Below are 22,407 nucleotides of genomic sequence, written 5' to 3' on the forward strand. Positions count from 1 at the left end.
ATCCATATAGGGCCTGATTTTAAAAAGGATTTACACGCATAAAACTGGGTTTTACTCGAGTAAATGCACTTTAGTCGAGTAAGTGGGCTTTTGAAAATTGCTACAGTATATGCCATTGAATTGTCCATAAGATTTCCTTGCATAAGTGCACTTTACAGGTGTAAATGGCTTTTGAAAACTGCTACAATTGTAGGTACATTTACACGTGTAACTCCTTTTGAAAATTTACCTGACAATGTGTAATAAATGAAATTCCTACCACTCTTGAAGAACTCTGGGTGTGATATGGGGTGCATAATGGCCCCTCAGACCTCTGGAAAACTCTTGATATCCTTGCAAAGACCAAGGGCCACAGATGTTTTATTGAAATACCTTGTGTCACAGTAGCAAAATTCAGAAGTATGTTGAGTGGTGCTTGATTCATTTTTTCACATGTTCTGACAGTGAATTTATAAAGCTGAAAAGAGAAATCAGTTTAGAGATCTCTGTCAGGTGAATAAGGAGGCCTGACCTGCACATTCTGTTCTTCGGAACAGCTTGTGCAGAATTCACACCTTAGTGATGAAAGGAAAGTGGTAACCTAAAGCGCAAGTGATACTGTTTGATTAAAGAATGGCACTCGATATAGCACAATAGGGAGCTTTGTACTCTTCACATTCCTACCTGGGATGTGTTACAAAACAGAAATGGACAAAAACCTCGTAATGACTGTGAATTACAATGCTAATGTAAATGTGATGTGGGAGGAGCTCAATATTCCTTCTTATCAGCCCATACTAATAGCAGTATTTGAAGAGTGGCAAGCTTGTAAGGGTGCAGACTTGAGAGACTATGACCAGCCCACCATATTCTAGTATATTTGAAAGAGGATGGTGCTTTAAGTGGAACGGAAGAGCCAACCAATAATGCAATCTCCCATTAATATTCACAAATATTTAAAATTGAAATACAAACAACAAAATCTAAACATCAGGTCAAGTGCAAATCTATAGAACCTTAGAATTAATATAGTCAAAATATAGCCAGAATATCAAACTTTATCTTACATAAGAAATCAGTTCAGAAGTTCAGTAGAGTTGTAAATTTTTGTTTCTAAGGTAATGGGATTTTTTTTTTTTCTTTTAACAGTTCGTGAACGAACAGTGAGAATTGCAAAAGGCACTGGAGATTATCCCTGGGGATTCCGAATACAGTTTTCAAAACCTATTCTGGTAACAGAAGTAGATACAAGTAAGTGACACTATTAATACCACATGCATTATTTATTTAGGGGTCAATATTCAAAGGCATTTAACCTGATAACTCACAAGTTATCCAGCTAAATGATGACTTTTGAATATTGGGGCCACATATCCACCAATTTTTTTAAAATTATTTATTTAGATTAAGGCAGTACAGACACGGAGTACAGCATTCAGCTAAAATCATAATACAATGTATATTCATCAGCATTATTATGCTTTCCATATCCACACCACCTCATTTTCAAGTAATAAGATACATATAATTGTTAGCAGGCTATATACAAGACAAGCCATTCATATAACATTCATACTATATGTACTCTAACAAAAGCAGATTGTCAAATATAAGTACAGATATAGGAAGTAATCCAGTATCCACAATTAAGGAGAACAAAGACGTAATACAATGTAAATGTTAGCTCCCATGATTATCGCAAATCAAGAGTGTACCCTACAGCATTCACTCTCCTTTTAATAGATTGAGGCAAAGATTGATAATATTTCTCCCAGGCTAATATATAATCTTGTACAACATTCTTTTTCATTGCTAGCACATCATGCCTCTCCAATTGCATCATATCCACCTAAAATTTAGCCAGACAACTCATTATTGGGCTACAATATAACTGGATAATATAGCAGCATTTTGGGGCAGAGTAAAGTTATCCAGCTAACTTAGCTGTAGTACCAGAAGATCTGTCTTCATTAAGTTCAGACAAAGTTTATGTCATCCATGATTTAATGGTAGACATACATAATGATAACAAAATAAAGGTGTCAGCCCAAGAAGATTGCAGTTCATCTGCAATATCTCATACAGAGCCCCACACGTAACTTGCCAATTTATGCCAAATAGATATTAAAGAGCAGAGAAGAAAGGGCAGAGCCCTGTGGAACTCCGGTGGGAATATCAATTCAAGGAAAACAATTAGCATTGATTCTGATTTGGTGAGAACTGTCAAATAAGATTCAAACCAGCAAGGACAAGTCCAGATAGACCAATCTCTCTGAGATGTAATAACAGGCTCTGATGATCTAGGGTATCAAAGGCAGATTAAATATCCGAAAAGGCCAGCAAATATTTCTAGCCAGCAAATATTTCTAGCTCTCTACGAATTGAGTCTATCAAAGATAGAAGTTCCAGCAGCTTTACAAAATCCAAATTGAAATGGATCAAGGATACAATGTTTATCAAGGAAATCATTTAGCAGTTGGAGATCAACAAACCCAAGAATCTTGGCCAGCTCTGAGAAATCTAGGCCTTTTTTTTTTTAATGGATTTGACTACTGCTTTTTTCAACTCAGAAAGAAATCCTCCTTCACTCAGTGACAAGTTAATGATTTTAGTTAAAGGTGGAGCAACTAGTTGTTTGAGTGCTCTGAATATAACTGTATTACAAGTATTTAATGGGCAAAAAAAAGGTATTTACTTTAGAAATCACTATAGAGACTTCAAAAGTGGAAATCGTTTCAAAAGTAGACTAAAGCGAAATATGGTCATCAGCTTTGGGTAAGTACCATGAGGGAACTGAAGAAAAGAAAACTGACAGTTTCATGATTTTATCTCTAAAAAAAGTTCATGAAGGCATCACAGGAGAGTCCAGCACAGAGCTGATAGGTAATAAAAGAGGATTTCATTAAATTCTGTTCTACACGAAACAAATTTTTAGAGTTATTGCCTGCACTCTGGATTTGTTTGGAAAAAAATATTTTTAACCCCTCCATAACTTTGATTCTCATTCCATGACCCTTTGTTCTAGAGCCTCCTTTCTGTTGAAAGAGGCCTGCCTCCTCTGCATGGAAACCTTGAAGGTATTTAAATGTCTTTATCATATCTCCCCTATCTCGTCTTTCCTCTAAGGCAGGGCTTCCCAAAGTTGAAGCCAATATGACCCCATTTTAGCACTTGAAAATTTACGTCTCCAGAGAACGACCAAAAGAAATTAGCAGAGGTGTGGTTCCCTTCAACAATCACTCCAATCTCACCGACACCATCAATGTTCTCTCTAATTTTTGACAGGCTATGTGCATAAAAATGTTCTTTCATGCAACTTTTTATAAGCTGAGCTAAAATTTGTGCGCTATGAGCCACGTATGTCCAAGCAAAAATAGTGTAAAAAATATCAAATTTCAAATACTTTATTTAAATAATTCTCCATTACTTAAATGATCATGAAGGAAGAATACGGTAAGTCACACTTTTGTATTACTACAAAATTCAACCAATTCTATATGGCTAGACACATTGTGAACACAAAACCCTGCAAAAAAACATTCAGATCTATACAACAACCCTATCATAACGAAACAGTAGGAATGCCAAGGACTCAAACAACATCAATCCTATTTCCATCCACCAATTCCTCTAAACTTATGGTTACAAGAGATCTGGTGTTTGTTATCAAAGACCCTGATTTGAGGAATATGTTGCCTTATTTTTTAAGAGCCTCTGATGATATTTTATTCTTCTGCAAGCATGTAAAGGCTTTTTTGTTTTAAGCAGCTTTTGGCAGTTCTTGAGTAAACATTGTGTCTCTATCAGCTTGGATAATGTATTCTGTGTTCCAGAATACCACCTATTGGGGAAACAAAACAAACCTGATTGCTATAGATACCTACACAGATACTACACACTAGAAGAATCTCTTACCTTGGTCACATGCACATACACATGCACAGAATAGAGGCAGATTCTCACCAAATCAAGAATAAAGGATCACAAATTAGAAGCAGCAATATGCAGACAAAAACTGAAATGGAAATCCCAAGAAGCCAAACTAACAATGAAAAAACAGAAACATTCCTCATAAAACAAGCAAATTTAAGAAATGTAAAGCATCAATTATAATAGTAAAACCTTACTAATAAAAGAATAAATATTTCAAAACTACTGATGAATATAATAACATCCATTAATTAAAGTCAAATACATTTTTTAATTGCCCGTGCACTAATAAAATATTTCAAACAGCAGACACATCAAATAACAGCCAATAACTAAAACCATACATGCTCTCATACACACCCACACCTCACATCCTCTCTCTCAAAGACACATAGGCACTCTCATATATAGGCTTTCAAACCTTCTCTCCCTCCACTACCATGCACACATAGGCTTTTACTCCCATAGATTCCCTCTTACCCCACAAGCTCTCACTCTCACTGGCTCCCTCACATATATACACACACACAAATACACTCACTCTCAATGATGTTCTCAAACACATTCACACTTGTGCACTCACTCTCACTGGCTCCATCACATACACATGCACTCACACTTACTGGCTACCTCATATATGCACACACACATACATATGCACTAACTCTCACTGGCTCTCTCAGATACATACATTCCCAAGAAAAATATGATTCATTCTCATACACAAACAGACCCCCATGCAGGCTCTATTCATTCACACACATACACACACACACACACACACGAACACCCCAAGGCAGGATCCCATTCATTCTCATACATTCCATCCACCACCCACCTCCATGAGGCAGGAATCCATTCATTCACACACAGATACACAGACCTCCAAATAAGCACCCATTCATTTTTACACACACAGACCACCACCGCCCCAGGCAGAATCCCATTAATTCTCACCCCCCACCCCTCAGGCAGGCTCTCAAACTTTCTTACACACACCCACATATACACACACAGACCCCCATTCATTCTTATACACTCTCAAGCTTTGTCCAGCAGCCTTGGTGCTAATCTCACTCCTTTACTGCCACTATCACTGCTGCCACATGCCTATTGTGGAGGAGCCAATTGTTGTTACAGAAGCCCATTCTGCTGTGTAGGCCCTGCATTATTAAAAATTTGCGGGGTAGGGAGAGAAGCAAGATGGGTGCATGATCTTGTCATGCTCAAACTGTCCTGTGTTGCTTCTCTTGTTTACCTTGTATTATGACATCTAAGAGAAAGGGGAAGGCCAGGACTTTTCCTTCTGAGCCCTCTCCATCCCCAGACAGTGCTTTATACCTGAGTTCGTGTGATCTGTTTCTTCTTTTTTTTTCTTTAATTAATAATTTTATTGGTTTATATAAACTTACCATCAGCTACAGAGCAACAGGCAATAAAATTCATACTAACAGAATAACAGCAAATGTTGGATATCATCTTAAGCAGTTTCTACAAGACAGTGACTGATTAGGAGTATAACATGGTCTGACTCCACCTCCCAGGGCCCAGTCTGGCCTTGATATGTAAACCCCCCCCCCCCCCCGCCCAATAACCACAGCTCCACCACCACAACCTCCTAACCCCCTCCCCCCCCAGGTCACCTTGGACAGGCGTAGCCCCGCCATAGAAGGGGCTTTGAGAGCCCCCCCCCCCCCTCCCCTTGACTAGGCTATATAGCAGGGGTCAGGAACCTATGGCTCGGGAGCCAGATATGGCTCTTTTGATGGCTGCATCTGGCTCGCAGACAAATCTTTAATAAAAAAGTAAAAATCTAACAAAATCCCCCACCCTCCTGACGCCCCCCAAGACCTGCCAAAAGTCCCTGGTGGTCCAGCGGGGGTCCAGGAGCGGTCCGGGAGTGATCTCCTGGACTTGGGCTGTCGGCTGCCAGTAGTCAAAATGGCGCCGATGGCCCTTTGCCCTCACTATGTCACTGGGGTCGACCAATGGTGGTGGTAGCCCCTGTGACATAGTAAGGGCAAAGGGCCGTCGGCTGCCAGTAATCAAAATGGTGCCGACGGCCTTTTGCCCTCACTATGTCACTGGGTCGACCAATGGCGGCGGTAGCCCCTGTGACATAGTAAGGGCAAAGGGCCGTCGGCTGCCAGTAGTCAAAATGGCGCCGACGGCCCTTTGCCCTTACTATGTCACTGGGGTCGACCAATGGCGGCGGTAGCCCCTGTGACATAGTAAAGGCAAAGGGCCGTCGGCTGCCAGTAATCAAAATGGCGTCGACGGCCCTTTGCCCTTACTATGTCACAGGGGCTACCGCCGCCATTGGTCGACCCCAGTGACATAGTGAGGGCAAAGGGCTGTCGGCGCCATTTTGACTATTGGCAGCCGACAGCCCAAGTCCAGGAGATCGCTCCCGGACCCCCGCTGGACCACCAGGGATTTTTGGAGGTCTTGGGGGGGGGATCAGGAGGGTGGGGGTTGTAGTAAATTAATTTTGGAGGTCTTGGGGGGCATCAGGAGGGTGGGGGGTTGTAGTAAATTAATTTTGGAGGACTTGGGGGGCATCAGGAGGGTGAGGGGGTTTGTTAGATTTTTACTTTTTTATTAAAGATTTGTCTGCGAGCCCTGGACCCCTGCTGGACCACCAGGGACTTTTGGCAGGTCTTGGGGGGGGGGGGGGTTAGGAGGGGGGTTGTAGTAAATTAATTTTGGAGGACTTGGGGGGCATCAGGAGGGTGAGGGGGTTTTGTTAGATTTTTACTTTTTTATTAAAGATTTGTCTGCGAGCCCTGGACCCCTGCTGGACCACCAGGGACTTTTGGCAGGTCTTGGGGGGGGGGGGGGGTTAGGAGGATGGGGGGTTTGTAGTAAATTAATTTGGCAGGTCTTGGGGGAGTCAGGAGGGTGGGGGGTTGTAGTTAGTATGGCTCTCACAGAATTACATGTTAAAATATGTGGCGTTCATGGCTCTCTCAGCCAAAAAGGTTCCCGACCCCTGCTATATAGGGTTTCAGCAAGGTCCAAATTCGGTAAAACTTTCGGACAGAATCCTTCTGGATTGTTGTCAAATATTCCATCAAATATATCTGTCATAATTTAGTTAGTAAATGAGTGTGTGTAGGTACCTCTTGAGATTTCCACCGGGCTGCCACCAGTAGTCTAGCCGCAGTCACCACATAGGTAAACAGAGCCTGGTGATCATCTGAAAGGGCCGCCCAGGGGTGTCTTAGAAGTCAAACCTCCGCCCGCAATGGAAGCTGGACACCCAAAACAGTGCCCAGCCATGTTTGACAGTCCTTCCAGAAAACCTGTATGCAGGGACATTACCACCACATGTGAAGAAAGGAGCCTTCCTGAGAGCATTGTCTCCAACATATGGCCGAGCTCCCCAGAAACCACCAGGCCAAGTGGGCCGGAGGATAGTTCCAGCGATACAGGAGTTTATAGCGATTTTCCATCATAGCCGCCGACATCGAGGTCTGTCCTAGATGCCGAAAACAGTCCTCCCATTTTGCCCCGTCCCAGGTGACTTCCAGGTCATACTCCTGCGGCTAAATGAGTGGCAGTGTGAGTCCCCTCCCACCAACAAATTTTGGAAATGATTTTCTGCAATTTTCCAGCCAAAATGCAATAAACTTCGAAAATCGAAGTCTCCGTTGGAGATCGGAGGCCACTGTACTGGTAAAACCAAAGTGTCACAACTGAGCATAGGCTAAAAAATCAGTATTGGGGAGGGCATAAGTAAGTTGCAATTGCGTGAATGAGAGCATCCCTGTGTTCCACACCTGTCCCAAATTAGTGAGACCGTGTTGAGCCCAAAGGCGAAAGACTAAATTAGTTCTCCCACTATCAAAAGCCCGCAGGTGGCATATGGACGAGAGGGCCGAGTATGTCTTATCACCCACCAGGGCAATAATGCAGATTAGATATCGGAACGGAGACTACACGTCACTATATCAAAATCAGAATTACCAGACTATTAAGATATTTGGTGCATTAACCCTAAGACAGTTTTCTGATATATATAAAGAGACCAACTTCACACAGCCCCTGAGGCAGCCCCAAATGGGGCAAAACTCGGCCTGAGTCGGGCATTTGTATGAATTCATGTCTCCATTCAAATAAAGCTTACACTTGGACTATTTTGGCATCTAATCTGCATTATTGCCCAAATGGCTTTCTTAGATCGCCTACCCTCTTGCTTTATCAATTTATCACCCACCAGCACAGGCCTCCATCGTTTCCAGATAATATAGGTACAATACAGTGGCGGGGGGAAATCCCGTAGCTCCCTTGGAGGTATTGCCCCAGACCAGAAAAACGTGTAAAGCGGATTGCCACCCATTAGGGCCCGTTCCATCTCAACCCACTGCTTAGGGAGACCTAGATCATGACAGTCAATCACACCTTAAGTTGGGACGCCACATAGTAATGTAGAAGGGAGGGGAGTCCCCACAACTCCCTTTTGCCGGGTCCAACATAACACTGCCCGAGCAACTCGAGGTGGCCGTGGCCCCCAGATAAAGAAAAGCAATTTTCTTTGCAGCGGTTTCAACTCATGGGTCAGAAGTAGACATGGTAAGGTCTGAAAAAGGTACCCCAATCTGGGCAAGACATTCATTTTGATAACATTAATCCTCCCAAACCACGAGAGCTGCAGCATTGCCATTTGTCTAAATCATCTAATAGACGTCACACTAAAGATTGGTAGTTTTGTTGCTCTAGCGCATTAAGGTTCAGGGTCAAATTTGTCCCTAAGTAATGAATAGAACCCCCTGTCCATTTAAAGGGAAATACTTGTTTTCCCTCCCGCTCTAATCCCTTGGAGAAATTAATCGATAATAATTCTGATTTATCAGGGATGACTTTAAACCCTGAAAGGCGCCCATATTCTTCCTATAGGGCTCACATCGTGGCCAGAGAGGTCAGTGGATTTGTGAGTGAAAAAATAATATCATCCGCGTAAAGCGAGATCTTATATTGTTGTGAGCCAATAGGGATCCCGTGAACCGCAGGAGAATGATGGATACTCACTGCCAGTGGTTCCAGACTGAGCGCAAACAGCAGCGGAGACAGGGGGCAACCTTGCCTAGCCCCTCGTCGTATCGGAAAGGTCTTCATATAGCTACTATTAACTTTTAAACATGCAAGAAGTTCCCGATACAATTCCCTTACCCATGTGGAAAAGGATCCTCCCAGGCCTACCTTATCTAAAACGGCAAACAGAAGGGGCCAATACACCCGATCAAAAGCCTTTTCTGCATCAATAGTCAAAAAGGCCGCTGGATTACCCGCCTTCTTGGAACTATAGATCAAGTTAATCAGTTTCCGAATATTATCCGCTGTCGTTCGGCCCGGCATAAAACCAGCCTGATCAGCATGAATAAGCCCTTCTATTCTCCCTCTGAGGCAGAAAGCTAATATTTTGGCCAGGAGTTTCAAATCAACGTTAATTAGCAAGCTTGGCCTATAGGACGCACAGTTAGTAATATCTTTCCCTGGCTTAGGGATGAGTGTAATACCCGCCATGTTACCATAGGGCAGCAAGTGCCCTCCCTCCCGAAGGTGATTAAACATATGTGCTAATGGGCCACATAATGCAGTCCTGTATTTTTTGTAGAAAAGGGGGGTAAACCCATCCAAGCCGGGGGCTTTCCCAGATTTTAAATCCCTGATTGCCCAATCAACCTCCAATTCTGAAATAGGTTTCCCCATCAAGGACTGCTTTTGTTCAGACAATTTAGGCAAGTCAAGCCCCATCAGATAGGAGGAGATATCCGACCCAGAAGCCTAAACCTCGGAAGTGGATAGATTCTCATAAAAAGTGTGAAACAGGGTCTGGATAGCTTCCGAATCTCACAACATCTCTCCTGACCCTGATTTAAGCTGATAGATGAGCGTCTTAAGTCTCTTGACGTGCAGATGATGCATTAAAAGGCGACTATTCTTATCTCCAAATTTGTAGTATTGCTGTTTTATACAATCCAATCTATGGGCAAGCGCTACAGTGTCTAAAGCAGCTATCTCATCCCTTTTCTTGGTCAAGAGCCCCACCCTCACTGACCCGGGATTCCATTTGTCGCAGCATTCCAGTTTCCCCAGCTCCATCAGCAGGGCCTTTCGCTTCTGATTCGTCTGCTTTTTGTGGTAAGTACCAAGGCTAATCAAATGGCCCCGCATAACTGCTTTCATACCTTCCCACACAGATATGGGGGAGACTTCCGCCCCCATATTCAAACTAAAAATAATCATCCAGTGCTTCTCCTATGCGCTCCTGATATGATTTAAGTTTCAAAAGGTAGTCATTGAGTTTCCAGAACTTTCGACCCTGGGTCGCAGAGGGCCCGACCAGGGTCCATACTATTGGAGCATGGTCTGACCAGGTAATACATTCAATATCCATGGTCCCAGTTTGTGCAATAAGGTCTTTGGAGATAAGAAAGAAGTTGATATGCGTGTAAGAATTATGAGGGTGTGAGTAAAAAGTATAGTTTTTGCTGTGAGGGTAGGTAAGTCGCCAGATATCCACCAACTGCCCGGTCTTCATTAATTGGTTTAACACGAGATGAAGTTTCCCCTTCCCCCCTGAGATTGCTTCGAGGTATCCAAGTGGGGGTTTGGGGCAATATTAAAGTCGCCAGCCATAACCACACTAGCACAAGGGTACTCTTCTATCCGGCGTCTCACCTCCCTCAAAGTTTCTAGCAGTAGAGCGGGGGGGCGGGGGGCGGGCAGTAAACACTAACTAACACCAGTGAACGGTCTTGTACAGTAACATTTAAAAGCAGAAATCGACCGTCCGGATCTCGATATTGATCCTGTATTTGTACCACAAGGTAGTGAGCAAAGAGGATGCCCATCCCGTGATATCTGTGATGTGATGTAGCAGATGCAAAACATTGTAGTGGATATTTACGGGAACTGAGCAAGCGTTCATCCCTATGCCTCAAGTGTGTCTCTTGAATGAAAGCAATGGAGGCCTGTAAACGAGTCATCTCTTTAAATAACATTTGACATTTGAAAGGCAAGTTCAGGCCTTTAACATTTAGTGAGACATATTTGAGCTCAGCCATACCATTCCGACCTCCTCCCCCCGAGCCTTAATTGCCTAGATCCCTGAGCAAGAGCTCTGAAAAAATTCCCCGCTAGCCCCAACCGCACATATCGTTGTAGATACCCCCTACCAACCCCTACTTCACCCCCTAGACAACCTTCTCCCCTCTGACTCCCCCCGCCCCCAACCCTATCCCTCCCCCTCCACTTCCCTCCCCATATCCCCCTCCCCCCATCCTGACCCATTAGACCCTTGCCCACCATTAAGGTAGACCCCTACCTAAGGAAGGACAGCCCGTCACCCCCCTCCACCTTCTCATAGTCGCGTGAATCTCTAGAAAATGAGCGGTTCTCCACCAGCCCACCCAACCTCTACTCCAAACAGGATAAGAACCCTTGAATCAACAATTTAACTGTCACAAATTGCCCAATATCCAGGCCTCCAGTGGGGTAAAAAACCCCTACAGAGGGTACAGTATTATTCTCAACAGGAGGCCCCCCCTCCCAAGCGGTCCAGTTCTCCACAAAAGGGCCACCTGCCCAGCTGTGCCTCAAAGAGTAGTGTTTCCCAGCAGCTTTGCAGACCTTTTCCTCTCCAGGAGTGAGGAATAGGAGTCCCATCATTCAGGCTGGACCATCCAAGGCCAGAGTGTTGACACCTGTGGGGTTCCAGGTGAGGCAATGCCCCCCCTTTCCGATCCTCTGCCACTGTGGTCGGGCCTGCATAGGCACTTGGGCTGGTGGTTTCTCTCCGAGAGGCAGAGTAAGACCTGCTGCCTGCAAAATCGGCGCAGCTTCTGCCAATGTTTTCACTTGGGAGATTACCCCTTGATAGGTGAAAGCGAGGCCCCACGGATAAAGCCATCAATAGCATATGTTTTCTCGCTAGAGGACCATGGTCAAGGGTTGCAGCTCTCTTCTCCGGCGTAAGGTCACAGGGCCCAAGTCGTCGTAAATTTGTAGCTCATGACCCTCCCAGCTGAATGGGCTCAGCCATCTGGCGCAACACATGATATCTTCTTTTATCAGAAAGCTGTGCAGACATGCTATTATGTCCTTCGGGGTATTCCGCGGGGCATTCCCTAAGGCCCAATGGACCCTTTCGATCACAATATCAGGATGTGGCGGCAGTTATACATCCAGTCCCAGTTCCGGTTCCGAGGTTAAAAGCGCCAAGCAGACCTTGCGCACCACTTCCATGGAGTTAGCAAATTCAGGAGTCTCCAGCAGACCCCGAATACGCTGGGACCTGTTTTCAAGATCTTCTAATTTTAACTCTGCTTCTTCCTGCATCTTCTGAAACACTGCAATATCATCGGTGATAGCACTAATCTGTGTGTCTTGCACCTCTAGGACCCCTTCAGTCTCCTCCACCCGCCGGCCTAAATCTCACAAGTCTGTGCGGAGGCCATCAATATTCTCATTAACAATTATCCCGGAGAGAGCGGATATCTTGTCTTATTCCTTCAAACCAGGTATGAAAGTTCCATTTTATGAGCGAGGCAAGGGATGCATCCTGAACCACAGGATCACCCAGGGTTTCCATCGGCGGGGTCGCAGGGCCCATGCTTGTAGGGTCGGCAGCCAGGGCCGTGAATCTTGATCCCCCAGAATCGTAGGAAAATGTCTCCACATCGAGCGGGATTTTTTTTGCCAGTCATGATGTTCACTCAGGCGCTGGATCAAAGTAGATATCGTGGGGGGGATAGATTACAATAGTCACTGATAATCGTGGAGGAGACAGGGAGTTAGGCTCAGACGTCCCTCAGGTGATGATGTCACTTCCTCCTTCTTTATATTATTGTTTGTGTTGTTTATTTTTAAGTAATGGCTCTCACCCGTGCCAAGGCAGGAGCAGGATTCGTTCTTTGTCAACTATTGATGTGGTTGTATTTTTAATTTTTAAATTTCCCCCGTTTAAAATTTGTAATTTCCCTTACGAAGAAAGTGAAAATCGGGGAAACCGCAGCGGGGGAGGGGATCTCAAATGCCAGCAGCACTCCCGGTTCGCGGGGAAGAACTCACTTAGTTTATATTTTATATTATGCTTGCGATGTCTCCTTTAAATAGCGGCTCTCACCTGATTCAGGGCGGTGGCGGGATTCCGACTTCTTTTTCTTTTTTCCCCCGCTGTTGTGTGCGCGGCGAAAATGGCAGCCGGTGGGGGGGAGGCAGAGCCCAGGCTGCACTCCCCAAGAGCTCTCCCGCGTCTCCGAAGCAGCGCCTCTGACCTTTTTGCGAATTCTTGCAGCAGCAACTCCCACCCGCTCTGATACTGTGGCAGGAGTCGCATTTTTGAAAGTTTTTCAAGGCGAAAAAGTTGGTCAGGGAGAAGGCAGGTCAGGAGCCTCAGGCGCACGCAGCCATCACGTTTCGCGGTGAACAACGCCCCCCCCCCCCCCACCACCTGCTTCTTCTGAAGGGGGCTTTTGATCCCATTACCATGCCTGGTGTAGGAGAGCAGGTTTCAGCTGGGGAGGAAGTGTCACTCAGCCCCCTCGACAATCTTCTGCCACCGGCTGTGCATGGTTCTCCCTGCTTCAGGGCAACAGGGTCACAGACAGATGAAGTCATTGGCAGTGTTGAAATGGAAGGAGCTTCTGGTGTAGAGTTTGCCAGCAGAGTTTCATCTCTTGTTCAGTGGATTTCTGGAGCTGCAGCAGAGGAGTCACTTGGTGAGGTGAGTCCCCATCTTAGAATCAGCCAGCTGGTTGCCTCAGTTTAATCCCTCTGAAGCTGGCAGTGGTCACCTTGGACTCGCTCTGGGATCTCCTGGAAAAGTTTGGAACTGTTTTTTTCAGAATGCTCAGGGAAGGTGGATGCTATAAGTCTAGTAGTTTGGAGTCTAAGGTTTTAGAACATAAATATCATTGTAGTGAAGTGACTGGGAGAACAGCTACATTAGAAAAAGAAGTTGGTGACTTAAGATCTGTTCATTCTACTCTTATTCAAGAGTGAAGGGCTCTCAACTGGAGGGTTGAATTCATTGAAAATAGACTGAGAAGCCTGAAACTCTTGTTTCTGAATTTTCCCAGAGTGGTGGGGGCAGCTGCTGAGAGTTACTTTAAGAAGATATTTTTTGGAGACATTGTCTATTTCTGCTGAATCTGTTCCTTCTTTTAATAAGGTCGTATTTTTACTTTTTGGTAGTAGATAATCTTTCCCAAAGATTCTAGAACGTTCTGCCTTTTGGAGTCTACTACTTATGAAATCTCAGATCATGCCTTTTTTTTTTCTGAAGATGATTTGAGTTATGTTATGAAGAATTATTTTAAAATTTTCAATGTTCATTTTATGGGTTCTTGTGTTAGAATTTTCCTGATTTGTCAGAGTTACCTAAGGGAGGAGAAAAGAGGCTCGGGCTCTGGGTGCTATCTTTTTACTGAGATACCCCTACAAATGTGTTATTCTTATGTTCTCCGGGGCCCTCGGTGCACTCAAGGTAGGGATCCACTGCACAGTGTCTCCAGGCCTTCCTGATCTTTCCCACAAGGGAGCTCACTCCAATAGATCTCAGCAGGCAAAACACTTGAAGTGTTGTTCAAATAAGAAGTATACTGTAACTCATAAAAAGGTTATCCCAAAATAAAAATTAAAAAATCACTGTGACCAGGCTTTGCCTGCCATTAATAATTTGCCCTGTATTCATCTAGGGTTTTGGCATTTTTGGGATCCTCCATCATATCTCTACCATTTTATGGGATGTGGCTCAGATGTGTAAATTGTCCCTTTAGTATGATCAGAGCCAGAGGGTGAGCAGTTTGCGGTGTTGTGGATATTTCCTCTCCAAGAATTGATCGAGGAGAGTTTGAGATTTTGAAAGTGGAAGAGTGTTGGAGCCTGGAAGATTTTTTTAAAGTTTTGGATTGAACCATTTCAAGGAGCCCGGCACTTTGGCGCTTATCGGGAGATATGTGCATGGCTGGGCTGTTTTTAAAATGCGCTTAAGGGTAGATTTTAAAAGGAGCGTGAGTGGCGTACATGTATACATGCTACCCAGCGCACACACATGTACGCCTGATTTTATAACATGCGAGCGCATGTTATAAAATCAGGGGTCGGCGCGCGCAATGGGGTGCACGCCAACCCGCGCTGCCTTCCCCCGTTCCCTCCCAGGCCGCTCCGAAATCGGAGCAGTCTCGGAGGGAACTTTCCTACCCCCCATCCCACCTTCCCTTCCTCTACCTCCCTCGCCCTTTCCCCTACCTCCCCCGCCCTTCCCCCCTACCTTTTTTTTCTTTCTTTTATTACATAACTTACTTCAGCCCTGGGGCTGAAGTAAATTGCGTGCACCGGCCGACTGCCAGCACGCAATCCCTGGCATACTCTGACCCCGCCCCTTCCCGCCCCTTTAGTAAAGCCCCGGGACTTACACGCGTCCTGCGGCTTTATGCGCATCGCCGGGCCTTTTGAAAATAGGCCCGGCGCGCGTAACCCTTTGAAAATCCGGCCCTTAGTGTGCACACAGCCTGGCCATGCCCGTATTCCCTGGTTTTTGTGTGCGCTGGGCTTTGAAAATTTGGGCTTAAGGTTTTAATCACCTAAGTATGCATAGCTTGTTATAGCCAGATTTAATTATTGCCCAAATATGGGCAATCATTGAAAGTTTGTTATCAAGGATTACACCTAGATTGTGGACAGAATTTGCCATGTTAATTTTATTGGAACCAAATCTGAATGTAGGAAGTTGATTGGTTATTGTTTTTCTAATTAAATATATTATTTCTGTTTTAGACATGTTCAATACTAGTCTAATATGAGATAGCAGTTTCTGGATGATGGTCAAATAAATGCTTAGTAACTTCAGTGCATGTGATTTTGATTCATCAATGGGGATGAAAAATTGTATATCATCTGCATATATATGGAAAAAAACAAGACAAATTTGCATAATGGTATAAAGTAGTTGAAATAGTAACTCCCTGTGGAACACCAGTTTTATATACTTTAAGGCTGAATTTTAATTTCCAATTTTTACCTGATAAGTTCTAGTACTGAGAAAGGATTTTATCCAGTTGAATATGCTTCCACCAATGCCAATTTCACCAAGTCTTGTAAGTAAGGTGTTATGATTGACTGTGTCAAAAGCTGCAGATAAATCTAGCAATATCAAGATATAACACCTCCCCCTGCCACCACCACCAGATGAACCTAGGTGTCTCCATGGGCTCTTGTGAAACTTGTAGAAGAAAAGTAGAGATCAGCCTAGGACGCTTTGTGACTCCCTAATTTTGTGCACCCCACGAAGGGCTACATCACAAAGTGCAAAAATAAAAGTCTATGGATACAGATGGAATGAAACTCCAAGTGCCTTAGTCTTTTTTTTTTCTTCTTTCTTTTCAACTATGAGTCAATGTCCTTTCCCGGTGACAGGAAAGGATTGAAAATTTCTTCTCCAAAAAGTAAGAAGGTGGTGGCAAAAAAATGTTCTCCCATTCAAGAGTAAAGTAAACTTTTCAAACACAGTTCTTACTTCTTTGCAACCACAGTCCTTACTTTAAATGGACACAGGGCAAAGTAGCACCCTATCCCAGTCTCCTCAGGCAGGGATGTCTGCCCTCCTGACCAGGGAGCAGGAAAAAAAAAAAAAGACAAAACTCCTTCTTGTCTTCTCCACTCACCCAAGACCGTACCTTCCAAGTCTGTGAGGGCTCTAGCAAGGATACTGTCCTTGTTTTGCCCAATTCTGCAGGCAGTGGGGCCTACTGGAATCCACCAATAAAACATTCCTCGTGCTGCAAAAGCAAACCTACAACCAACCCCACACTGCATATGCTCAAACCAGGTTATATAGGGGGACTCAGACTAATCCCAGCACCCAAGACAGGGAAAAATCTTAGGGATGGTTCCAGAACTGTCAAAAACCTCTCTCCAAAGATGGAAAAGGAAAAAAATTAGTGGTAAGGGAATGAAGTATCCTTACACTTGCATCCAGCACCCTTTCCATAAAGAAATGTTTCCTCATTACTCCTGAGTTTACCCCCTTTCACTCTCTTCTTATGACCCCTCATACTAGAGCCTCCTGTGTATGGAAACCTTGGAGGTATGATATTCTTTCAGTACACAATAGCAGTGGGCTAGGGTTTGTGTTGGCTTTTAGATGCTGTAAACTAATTAGTACCTCCATTTACAGCACATGGAATGAAGATTTGAGTCTCAAACTTGTTCTTAACTAGTGTGATATCTGCTAAAGTCATAATATTTGTTTTTTGAGGAAAAACCAATATTTCAAGGGTTTAAATAGTCTTAAACCTTTACTGAATTAGCTTCCTTCTTTCCCAATGTACTTGCAGATGGTGCGGCTGAGGAAGCAGGACTTCAGGTTGGTGATATTGTGATGGCTGTCAATGGAACTGATGTCACTAGCATTCCACATTCAGAGGCAGCAAGTCTGGCAAGGCAAGGTGAGTACAAGAACATTGGTAATAATATATGTCCACTTGTAAAATAATTTATTCCTGAGTGGCAGCCAGGGGCAAATTGAGGACCTAAACTAGTTTTGAATAATTTGAGTGTAGTGCCCCCTGCCAAGCAACGTGAGGAAAAACCTGCCGCCAATAGCTGCGGATGGACTGCAGCAGAAGACTCCTCCAGCACCCCCCCCCCCCCCCTTGTAATAAGACGAGATGAGGGTTGCAGGTTCTTAGATTCACCCCAGATTCAATTCTGTTAGTACCCCTGTTCCTGAGTAGGTGACTCAGGATACACCACGACACGCTGAAACTTTCTATATAACTTTACGCTTTAACAAAGGCAAAGAGACATAAATGCAATGGCAATCAAAACAACAGCAGAATAATACCTCACAGTAGCAGACAGGAGCATCGGTTCTATATATATCTTTAAGAATAGCAGGATGTCATTTTTTATAACAACGGCAATACCAGAAACAGCAAAAGGCATACAGGCAGCCAACAAAAACCCAGTGTAAATTGCTAGAAATGAAAAAAAAAAGATTTCCCCAGTCTTGGTGGTGCATGCACAAGGGAAAAGAAAACAAACACTGTGGTGTCTCGGATTTCCTGAATAAACCAAATGTCCACATAAGGCTGCTGTGGCAGGTGGATATGGACCCTCCTGTGAAAATGGGTTTAGTCCAAACTGTGTGTTTGTGTGAGCAGGTAGCCACTGTTGGTCCCAGTGTTTACAGCACAGAGGGGTTTTCTCAGGATTGAAAACCACGCAAGTATAAAGCAAAAATCCTGGCACAATCTGAGTGCTGCCGGTGGTGGCTCTTATTCATATCATTGTGAACATCCAGTGCAGGATACTATAAGAGTTGAGATTTAGATTGTTTTGTTTGTTTTTTTACTTCTCTCTGTTGGCTCTTTCAGCAGAGGAACAGCACCTCTCAAGAGAAACTGCAGCCAGTGTCTCCTGACGTATGGGAGGACAGCAATTTTTTATACTTGTAAAAGGTCACATGCCATGGCTTTAAATGGGATTGCTAGTTGTTTAGCGACCATGAAGGCATAGTTTTTTTTAACAATAAATTGTCATTAAACATGAGCAAAATGGAAATTTTGTATTTGCCTAGAATTCGCACTGATGACTTTCCTGAAAAGTTACTGGTGGATGGGGTATCCATGCCCATTTTAAGACAAGCTCAGAATTTGGGTGTACTGACTGATTTAAAGCTGACACTTTAACCACATGTAAAACAGGTGGTTAAAAATTCCTACTTTAAGCTCCAGATGTTACATAGGCTTTATCTTTATCTAAATGAACAGGTCTTAAAAACGGTTGTATGCTTGATAGTGATTTCATCCATCGATTACTGCAATGCACTCTACCTGGTTTGCCATATAATACTATGAGGGCATTGCAGTACATCCAGAATTTCACTATAAGGATTGTGTCAGGGGTACCCTTATACCAGCATTTAATCCCTATTCTAATCAAGCACTACTGGCTTCCAGTAATATGGAAGGTTAAATTGAAAATGATCATGTCTGTCTTTAAAGGAGTTAATGGCCTTGCACCTCCAAGCTTTAATGCAGCTCTCAATTTGTATCGTCCAACAAGAACCTTAGGGGTAGATTTTAAAAGGAGCGCACGCGTCCTATATGTGCACGTGCTACCCGGCACATATATGCCCGATTTTATAACATGCGCGTGCAGGTTATAAAATCCATGGTCGGCGCATGCAAGAGGGTGCACAGTTGTGCACCTTGAGTGCGCCAAGCCGCGCTGGCTTCCTCCGTTCCCTCCCAGGTCGCTCCAAAATCAGAGCCGCCTGAGAGAGAATTTCCCTTCCCCCTAGGCTGACCTTCCCACCCCTTCCTCTAACCTTCCCCCCCCCCAAGCCCTACTCTAACCCCCCCTTGATCTTTATTTAACCTTTTGCGCCTGCCGGCCAATTGCCAGCACACAATCTCTGACACAGCAGCAAATGGGCGCTGTGCCAGGAGCCGCTGACTCCAACCCCGCCCCGCCCACACCCCGCTCCTTTTTTCAAGCCCCGGGATTTACACGCGTCCCAGGGCTTTACGCACGCCACCAGGCCTTTTGAAAATAGGCCCGGCGCGCATAACCCCCCCTACGCGCGTAAATCCTCCTGGATTTACGCTCGTAGGTCTTTGAAAATCTGCCCCTCAAGGTCTGCCTCCCAGTCTCCATCTTTTAAAGTTGTGTGGCCTGATGAAACACGAGAAAGTCTGTTTTATATACAGGGCCCTATTTTATGGAGTACATTACTTCAGGACTTAAAGAAGGAGGCTTTAACCACTAAATTCAGGAAAATGTTGAAGACTATTTTATTTATGTAAGCTTTTAATCTTTAACCAAAATAGCTGACTAAGAGCCGAATTTTAAAACATACGCGCACAGCCTACATGTACGTGCTCTACCCGGCATGTGCACATATACACCCGATTTTATAACATCAAATCATAATATTATAAAATCCAGGGTCGGCGCATGCAAGGGGGTGGAATTGTGCACCTTGCGTACACTGAACCCTATCCGAGCCCCGCTTCCTTCCCCTGTTCCCTCCCAGGCCGCTCCGAAATCAGAGCGGCCTCTGAGGGAACTTCCTTCCCCCCCCCCCCCACCTTCCCTTCCCTTCCCCTACCTCCCCCACCCTTTCCCCCCTACCTTTGTTGCTTTTTTTTTTTTCTTTTAAAACTTACATTAGCCCTGTGGCTAAAGTAAGTTGCGCGTGCCGGCTGACTGCCTCTGGCCCCGCCCCTACCCCTGGACTGCCCCGCCCCTTTTGTAAAGCTCCGGGACTTACACGCTTCCCGGGGCTTTACGCGCGTCGCCGGATTTACGCACGTAACCTTTTGAAAACCTGGCCCAAAGTGTAGTTGGGATGCAGTAACATGGGCAATTTAATATTTATAGCAAATTTCATATTTTATTTTTTATTTTGTTTTTATCTTTATTTTTAATTTAATTGATGTAATGTTTATTTGTCTTTTGATTTGATGTTTTAGTTTGTTTTATTTTGTCTATATTTATATGATTGTCTTTTAATGACTATGAGTGTTATCTTGGAAACTGCCTAGAAATCTTGATAGGCGATTTATACATTTTTAATAAATCAATAAATAAAGCCTATAAACAGGGGCACACCACACTCAAATAAATCCAAGCTCACAACTTTATTTCTGGTTTTCCAGCCAGTTGCTATGTACAGGATAGAATCAGGTGAACAATTTAATACTGAATACATCAGCATTCATGGAATACAGCAATCAGAATAAAATGTTCAAACCATACATTTTCTGGCACCCCAGAGATGACTATGCAAATCGTTCAGACTTCAGTGGTACAGTAATTATGTCTCCCAGTTCTCTACATCAATACTTTTCTAGAATGCATGGAGTGCATCTCTTTCTGTTTCAGTACTTAAAATCTTCACACATTAGGGACATTTTTTTCCATCTCCCAAACCTCTCCAAATACTTGAGACAAACATGTTACTTCCATCACATTGCGCTTCCTTTTAACCACCAGTCTCACATCCATGTGCAACATGAAGATTACACACTTAAAGGTGAATTTTAAAAGCCCGAGACTCGCCAAAACCGGGAGATACACGAATATGTTGGGCCAGTGTGCACTGAGTGGATTTTAAAAGCCGCCCGAGTAGCATGTATTGCCCACTGCACACACAAATGAAAAATTCCAAAAAAGGGATAGGGTGAGGGAATGGTCTGACAGGGCATGGGCATTCCTGGCTTTTTACTTCAGATTAGCGTGTAAATACTTACACGCACAGGTGCGCGCCATGGTCCCCGGCCCCATAACTTTACTTCTGGATGTGTAAGTATTAAAATAAAGATAAATAGATATATCGGCAGGGTTTTAAGGATCAGGGCTAACAGTTGAGAAGGGTGGCTATTAAACTAGGGAGGTTTGGAAGTCTTATCCCTTACCTGATCAAACTGGGAACAAACTGGGAAAACTTGTAATGGCGTCGTGTGCGTGTCTATTAAAATCTCTCCACCTATGAGGAAGAAGCAGCATTTGTGTGCATAGGCGCATGTCCACTTAAAATTGTGCACGCATATATGCGCATATGTTATAAAATAGCTGCGTCCCTGGGCGTAGGCTGAAGAACGTGTACGCATGTGTGCCTGCACGCCTGTTTAAAAGATACTATCTTAGGGTCTACTCATGACTCCCTTTGCGCTCGACCTTCCTATTTTAATTTCTCCACTTCTCCCATCCAGCAATGCGCAGGACTTCCTGGAATACTGCATGCCCTGATCCTACATGAGGCACTCCTCATTTCAGAATATACCCATTCTCCTTCCAAGTGGCCATTTTCTCAGTGGGAGGAAGCACCTAAGCTCTCTGTTGTTCCTTTACTATTTCCTTGGAAGGAGGGAATTCTTCTTTCACACTCAAGGCCTCAGGCCTTTCATTTGAGGGGGAAAAACCCTGCAAGACCCTACTCCAGACCGAGGTAGTCCCCAGGCCTACCACCCTACAGGCTGGCTACTACAGGTCGACTACTTTCTGGAGGTCCTTCTCTCTTCCAGCTCAATCCTAGAAAATGCAAACTCCCACCAAATTCTCCAGAATTTTTACTTCCCTGGGCTACATCTTCCATCAGTCACCTAAACCCAACACACCATCCCATATTCACCACAGTAAGATCATATAGACCAGTGGTCCCCAACCCTGTCCTGGGGGCCCACCAGCCAGTCGGGTTTTCAGGATATCCACAATGACTATGCATGAGAGAAAATGTGCATGTAATGGAGGTAGTGTATGCAAATGTTCTCTCATGCATAGTCATTGTGGATATCCTTTAAACAATGAGAATCCCAAGGTCTCCGTCCCCCCCACCTAAAATATCTTATATGACTAGAACTGAAAAGGAGCACAAATCTGGGGGTCTCCGCACACATATTTATTTTGGGACAGTAAAGTATGCGCAGAATTGAACTTTAAAATCTGTGGGCCGGATTTTAAAAGCCCTATGTGCGTAAATCC

The 22,407-nt window shown here is 44.2% G+C and overlaps 1 protein-coding gene across 1 annotated transcript in view; it reads left to right on the forward strand.

Annotated features, from left to right (window-relative positions):
- The first annotated feature begins 704 nt into the window (after positions 1–704).
- The window catches only part of LOC115100037, a 72,696-nt gene continuing 50,993 nt past the window's right edge, over positions 705–22,407 (forward strand). Inside the window, exons 1-3 of the mRNA XM_029618191.1 lie at positions 705–807; positions 1,129–1,230; positions 17,253–17,363. Coding sequence (XP_029474051.1) covers positions 705–807; positions 1,129–1,230; positions 17,253–17,363 — 316 coding nt within the window. The remainder of the gene's footprint in view (positions 808–1,128; positions 1,231–17,252; positions 17,364–22,407) is intronic.

Source organism: Rhinatrema bivittatum, chromosome 1 (genome assembly GCF_901001135.1).
Source record: "Rhinatrema bivittatum chromosome 1, aRhiBiv1.1, whole genome shotgun sequence".
In the NCBI taxonomy this organism is placed as follows: Eukaryota; Metazoa; Chordata; class Amphibia; order Gymnophiona; family Rhinatrematidae; genus Rhinatrema; species Rhinatrema bivittatum.